At 35.9% G+C, this 6578-nt stretch overlaps 2 protein-coding genes across 2 annotated transcripts; one reads left to right on the forward strand and one right to left on the reverse strand.

Moving 5' to 3' along the window:
* Nucleotides 1-1098: 1098 nt before the first annotated feature.
* Nucleotides 1099-2321, forward strand: LOC108381164 (uncharacterized). The gene is made up of 3 exons (XM_017637581.1): nucleotides 1099-1125; nucleotides 1183-1447; nucleotides 1515-2321. The coding sequence occupies exons 1-3, from the start codon at nucleotides 1099-1101 to the stop codon at nucleotides 2054-2056; spliced, it is 834 nt and encodes a 277-aa protein (XP_017493070.1). The 3' UTR covers nucleotides 2057-2321.
* A 136-nt stretch (nucleotides 2322-2457) lies between these two features.
* LOC108381174 (uncharacterized) lies at nucleotides 2458-3754 on the reverse strand. The gene is made up of 2 exons (XM_017637589.1): nucleotides 3636-3754; nucleotides 2458-3583 (listed from the first exon to the last, which is right to left on the reverse strand). The coding sequence occupies exons 1-2, from the start codon at nucleotides 3715-3717 to the stop codon at nucleotides 3054-3056; spliced, it is 612 nt and encodes a 203-aa protein (XP_017493078.1). The 5' UTR covers nucleotides 3718-3754; the 3' UTR covers nucleotides 2458-3053.
* Between the last annotated feature and the right edge of the window lie 2824 nt (nucleotides 3755-6578).

The raw sequence follows: 6578 nt of genomic DNA on the forward strand, positions 1-6578 counted from the left end.
CCGTAGTAAGTGTACTAAATTTCGTTCTGATCGGAAAACCGGTTAAGGAAGTAGCCTATTTTGCAATCCAGGTCATAAACCATCTTTGAGCAAAATTTCATTTTCAAACAGTTGGAAATTCTTAAAAAAGTAGCATTTTTTCCAGTCTAGGTCATAAGCTATCTGTGTGCAAACTTTAATGCAAATCAGTTCAGCCATTTACGCGTATTAATTTAATTAAACTTTCCTAATACGTGATAACTCTTAAAATAGTAGCCTATTTTCCAACATAGGTCATAAGCTATCTGTGTGCAAACTTTAATGCAAATCAGTTCAGCCATTTACGCGTATTAATTTAATTAAACTTTCCTAATACGTGATAACTCTTAAAATAGTAGCCTATTTTCCAACATAGGTCATAAGCTATCTGTGTGCAAACTTTAATGCAAATCAGTTCAGCCATTTACGCGTATTAATTTAATTAAACTTCTTTAGCAGGTGGTAACTCTTAAAAAAAGTAGCCTATTTTTCAACCTATTTCATAAGCTATCTCTGTGAAAACTTCCATGCAAATCAGTTCACTCATTTCCGCGCATTAATTAAACTAAACATTTCTAACAGGTGGAAACTCTTCAAAAGTAGCCTTTTTTCTAACCTAGGTCATAAGCTGTCTGTGTGCAAAATTTCATGCAAATCCGTTTAGTCGTTTCCGCGTATTAATTTAATTCAACTTTTTTAACAGGTGGCAACTCTTCCAAAAAATTAGCCTATTTTCCACTATGGGTCATAAGCTATCTGCATGCGAAATTTCATGCAAATCCGTTCAGTCGTCTCCGTGTGATGATTTCCCAAACATCCAAACATACAAACTTTCACATTTATAATATTAGTAAGATAAGATTAAATATTTAGGGTACTCACAGTTTCGTATTATGTGGTGTGGTAAGTTTGCCATATACTAACTTTAAAAGAATTTGCCATCTGGTATCATTGTTTGTTTTTGTTTCGCATACAAACTAGAGATACCATTTACGGCTAAAATTGCCTTGCTTTGGCATGTGTTTATCTTTTGTGTTAAACTGGCATCACCAAACAGCTGATTATATTTTGCGACGGAAAATGGAAGCAGAAACGTTGAAAGCAAAAGTAAGTGAATTTTTGTGGTTTTTAAATAAAAATGTAAAAATATTTTATTATTTGCAGGTTAAGCAAAAGCGTATACGCAAAGCGCCATATCGAAAATGGAGCGAGTGGGAGCAGCAGCAATTGGTAAATTTTCTGCGCCAAAATAGGCCAATCGAAAAGCCAAGTGCGCAGCTTTACTACAAGCGCTTCTTGAGCGAAAATGGGCTTGAGATAGAATGGTCAACGGTGCGCAGCAAGGTCAAGAATCTGAAGCATACCTACAACAAGACATGGAACAATTCCACCGGGGCTGGGACTATGCGAGATGGCGAAACAACGCGAGGTAGGTTTCAATATTAACAATAGAGGTTTTAAATGTTGTTGATAATTTCTTGATTACATGTTTTCAGATACGCTGCTAAGGGAGTGCCCACTCTATAATGAGTTGGAAGAGATATTCGGTTATAGGGAACATCAGGCTAATGCTTTTGTACTTGATTCAGAAGACAGCAACACTATGGAATATTCCACTGCTTCAGTAGATGACGGATCACCAAATATTGTCCTCGCCCCAACAGAAGACACTTCACGAAGCCCAGCTGCGTTTTATGAAATTGTCGAAGAAAGCGCTACATTGGTAGAAACTCCGCGCACTACAGCGCAAACTCCACTAGTTCCACGTAAAGGGATTTATTCACGCACAGCACTTGCAGATGTACTTGAAGTACATTCCACATTGGCGGAGTTCAAAAAGGAGAAGCTTGTTGCGGAAAAAGAATTAAGGGAAAGGGAGCTTCTGCTGAAGGAAAAGGAATTTAATTTAAAGAAGGAGAAACATGCTACTTACGAAAGACTTAAATTATTAGAATTAGAATCGAAAGAAAAAATTGCAATGAAAGAAATAGAGATGCGGGAGCGTGTAGAGATGGAAAAATTAAAAATTCAAAAGTGAAAAATATAAAAAAGGGAAATACATGGTGAAATTATAAATAGATTTGGTAATAAAACAGCGCTCTTGCTTTATTTTCCTGACATTCGGATATCTTATAGACATTTTTAAAAGCAAATTTTCAGATAGGATAGTGTAAAATTTTTCTTATCGCTCTTATTACTACACCTGGTATAATTTCATCATGAGGGAAATAAGTATACTAAACTATTTTAAAGAAAAAAAGTGAAGTAATTACAAATGCTATAAAAGATTTACAAAATCTACAAATGTACCTAATAAATGAAATAAGTGTCAAAAATGTGAATTAGATAAAAATGAAAGAAATGTAAAAAATATAAAAAAATTATGGAAAAAAATATATACATATGTGAAAAAGTATAAATGAAAAGTGAAACGTTTTTTTTTACAAATAAAAATGCGTTATTTGTACTTGTTTAGTGTTTATTGTTTATCAACTCGGTTAAAGCAGTTCTTAAATCGTTGTAGTTATACACATCTTCTGGGTAGGTACATTCTTCTTCAGAGTCGTCTTCTGTTGAGTTTAGTTCTTGTAAAATATTATGCAAAATGCAGCAGGCTAATATCCATCTGCAGCAAGCTTTGTAATTTTTTTCATCGGTAAGCCGGAACCGGAGCTCTTTTAAACTACTAAACCTCTCCTTAAGCTTACCAAAACAATTCTCCACTCGCACTCTGAATTTCGAAAAATACTTGTTAAATTTTTCTCTTTTTTCTTGGGTTAGTTCGGTGCTATTTTGTCGAAAAGGAGTAATAACATTTCGGGTTAAGGGATACGCAGAGTCTCCGGCTATCCATTGCCTTTCGCAAAAGAAAGTTTCTGGCGTTCGTCCAATAGAAGACTCCGCAAATATTTTAGCATCATGGACACTTCCTCTGTAGCCAATGGTCGCTTGTCGAATTTTTAGGGAATAGTCGCACACTATTTGCATTTTCATCGAATACTGCTTTTTGCGAGAAAAGTAGAACTCGTGGTCCTTTATAGGAGATTCTGCCAACTTGATTTCGGTGCCGTCGATGTAGCCGATGCACCCCGGCAGCTCAAGCATTGTATTTGCAACAATTTTTTTCGCATTCTTGCAGATGGCCAAAATAAAAACTTTGATTTTAAGTTTACGATAGAGGCAACAACTCGTTGTGTGACTTTTATTATCGTTCCTGCATCGCCAACGCCAAACAAAGTTGCAACCTTCCGGAGGGATGCATTGTCTCCACTGGAGCCCAGACGGAAGAGTGTAATCTTTAGTTGCAAATCAACTGGCAATTGCGGGACCAACTTTTTATTCTTGAAGACGGGATCTTCTTTAATTAAGGTTAAAATGTGCTCGAATTCGATCGGTTCAACACGCAGCATTTGACGCATACGGCTGTCATCGAAGTTAGGAAGAACATTTTCTCGCCATTGCACGGATTTTGGGACATTAAAATGGCAACTTCTTCGCGATGATAACACAAGTGCTGAGGTAAGAGTGAAGTCAATGAGGACATCATCATCCTCATCTTCACTGCCTGCAAATCAAAGGTTTAGGAGATCGCTTGTAAAATTGTAAAATTAACTTACTCGAATCTTGAACTATTACGTCCATCAAACTCTTAAAGCATAACGCATTCAATAAATTATCTTTTCCACTCTGGCGAGGCATTTTTTCGTTTCGATTATTAGCAGTGCCAAACTTAAAATTCGAAATTCATGAAGGGGTGCTCACACTTCAACTGTGGTATCTTTCTAAAGTTGCCACCTTTTAACTTTAGAAGTAAACTGTGAGTACCCTAATTGTTCAGCGCCATCATCGGATAGCAGTTTTGTATTCATACCTTGTTCAAAATTAGTATATTCATTTTTCCTGGCCGAAGGGGAAATTTTTTTTAATAACGGTGTCGCCTACGGTACAGTCTGAATACGCAGAATTTTGTCGATTACTGGAGCCCTCAGTGTTGCTTACTACAGTGTTGCCACTCATAAATGCCTCTTCATAAACTTATCTTTTCAACTACAATTTTTCGTGCTATAATAGATTGTAGCTAAATATAAACTCTAAACTAAATTTCAGATATTTTAAACATATTTTGAATAGGAACTTATAACTTTTTTACCATCTACAAAACTGATGAAGTGGCAACCATCTACAGAAGGAAGAAATCAGCTGTCACGGAAAAATCTAAATTCCGAGTGCTTCACACGCTTAACCTGAAAATTTCAAAGCCACTTTCTTTGCACTGGTCGATGCCACTGCAATTGAAAAGAAATTAGCAATGATAGAATTAAAAATGGCTTGACGCTTAGAAGCCGAATTAAAGACTTAAATTTCCTTGACATAGGTCTCATTTTTGCGGTTAGCAAGACACTATTCAAAGTTAGCTTTAAGCAGCAAACAATTTTTTAGTTTGTGAAAACTTAAAAAAAGTGGGCTGCGACCTTTCGTTCCCAACACATCATTTGAGTCATATGGGGTGATTAGAGGAGTACCCCTAGAATATGATGTGAATGATAATAAAAAATCTGCAAACTCTAGCGTCCGATTTCTTCTGTCTATCGGTTTATACGTAGAGAAAAAAGAGTGACAATGAAGATATTTTTGTACCAACTACCACTATCAAAGTTGGCTTTTTAGGAAAAGACATTCCAAGTTTATCAAGCACGAATATACTAGGCTAGAAGTTTCTTTTTACATTCCTTCTCTAAGGCAGTGTAGAAAATATGTCAGCCTTGGTCACACGCAACTAGGATGCAAATCAAAAAGTAGATGCCTCAAGTGTGGCAATCAGGAATGTAAAAATGCGTGTAATCAACAAGGCTGCATTCTTTGCGGTAAGGAGGATCAAAACTCCAAAGACAAGGACAAAGTCGGGCATGGCAAAAGGAGCTCCTGATCAGTCGCATTAGGGCGGTTAAGAAACTTCCTAGAAAAGAGGCAATTGATACTTATTTCCCGAACAGAAACAACAGGCTCGACATTTTAGAAAATGAGCAGGCTGAATTACCTCAGTTAGGTGCTGAAGAAGTGATAATGGACAAAAACCAGTTTATTAATAGACATATAGCAAGGTGACAAGATGCCTCAAGTACCGAACCGGCGACCTTTAGACGCAACTTGACATCAAGGCAGGCGGTGGTACAGTCTGTCTATGAAACGCCAGAGTACAGTAAGAATAGGGTTACGGAAATGGAAAAATTACTATCCGAATTCCTTTAATCTGTTCATATAACGTTTTTCTATGTAATCAACAGTTTTGCCGGTAAAAATAAATGTGTGAAGAAAAAAAATATTTTTTGCCTAAAATATTAAATTTTTTTATTTTTTAAATTCATAAAAAATCAAAAACGGAAAAAGAGGCAAGTCGTATTACTTTCACGCAAAGTCACATAACCTTTAAGCAAATTTATCACTTAATTGTGAATAAAAGCGAAACGCGTCCATCGATTTTCATGATCTATGTCTCATTTTGCTTAAAGGTTATGTGATTTTGCGTGAAAGTAATAGGACTTGCCATTTTTTCCGTTTTGAATTTTTTATGAATTTAAAAAATAAAAAAATTTAATATTTTAGGCAAAAAATATTTTTTTCCTCATACATTTATTTTTCCGGCAAAACTGTTGATTGTATAGAAAAACGTTATATGAACAGATTAAAGGAATTGTAATTTTTAATTTTTTTAAATTTGTTTGAGCAAAATCGGACTAGTGGTTCTCGAGTTATGTCAAAAAAAAAGACCACCAAAGGTGACAATTTCCCTTATATGATAGTTACTAACTTCAAATCGATATATCTAGATTCCTAGACGTGACCCAGCGAAACGCCGGGACACGTATAACTTCTTTTTTACCGATATAACTTTCCCCGGTAGTTTGAACCCTTCCCGATCACTGACCCCTACCATTTGTCTCACAGTGTTATGAAACATGTGTTGGCATTAGCTGAGGGAAAAGACGACATTTCAGAGTTCTTAAAAATTTAACTTCAAAAGACGTACTGCGCAATAAAATTGATTTTAAAGAACAAAAAACTCAATCTGGATATAGTGAACAATCTGCATTTTATGAACTGGTCTTGCATTAATTAGTTCACTCGACCCAGATAGCACTGTATATACTTGTGACTCAAGGCCGTTAAAATATCTTGGAAACACCGCATCAGTTATTGTTTTTGAGCTTATAGTTTGAGCATTTCTATTTGTATATATTCCTAAATTTACCATAATAGACTACTAAATCTATGCCTAAAACCATCTACGAATATCAAAACCAGGGCATGAATCACGTATGACGACATTCGTCTGAACGATATCGTGTCGAGATTGTCTTACTTCATAAAAATCAAAAATTGTTTGATCGTTTGTGCGATATCGTCAACTCGATTCCAGTTTTGCTTCACGTAACAGTAACAGTAGCCGTCATCGATTCGCCAACAGTTAGCGAGTGGCGAAACGAACGAATACAATGAGGTACAACCAAACTCGCAATCGTCTATCCGTGCTAGCTAACTTTGTTGTTGCTTTCACATGC

Source organism: Rhagoletis zephyria, unplaced genomic scaffold (assembly GCF_001687245.7).
Source record: "Rhagoletis zephyria isolate East Lansing unplaced genomic scaffold, Rhagoletis_zephyria_1.1 Rzeph_scaffold_00132, whole genome shotgun sequence".
NCBI classification, from domain to species: Eukaryota; Metazoa; Arthropoda; class Insecta; order Diptera; family Tephritidae; genus Rhagoletis; species Rhagoletis zephyria.

What these genes read in the sequence shown, in the direction of transcription:
- LOC108381174 (XM_017637589.1), bottom strand. Translation starts at nt 3,717, where the DNA reads ATGCCTCGCCAGAGTGGAAAAGATAATTTATTGAATGCGTTATGCTTT. An exon ending in CGTAATAGTTCAAGATTCGA is followed by an intron (nt 3,584 to 3,635) that starts GTAAGTTAATTT and finishes TTTGATTTGCAG; the next exon opens with GCAGTGAAGATGAGGATGAT.
- LOC108381164 (XM_017637581.1), top strand. Translation starts at nt 1,099, where the DNA reads ATGGAAGCAGAAACGTTGAAAGCAAAA. An exon ending in CAGAAACGTTGAAAGCAAAA is followed by an intron (nt 1,126 to 1,182) that starts GTAAGTGAATTT and finishes TATTATTTGCAG; the next exon opens with GTTAAGCAAAAGCGTATACG. An exon ending in AGATGGCGAAACAACGCGAG is followed by an intron (nt 1,448 to 1,514) that starts GTAGGTTTCAAT and finishes ACATGTTTTCAG; the next exon opens with ATACGCTGCTAAGGGAGTGC.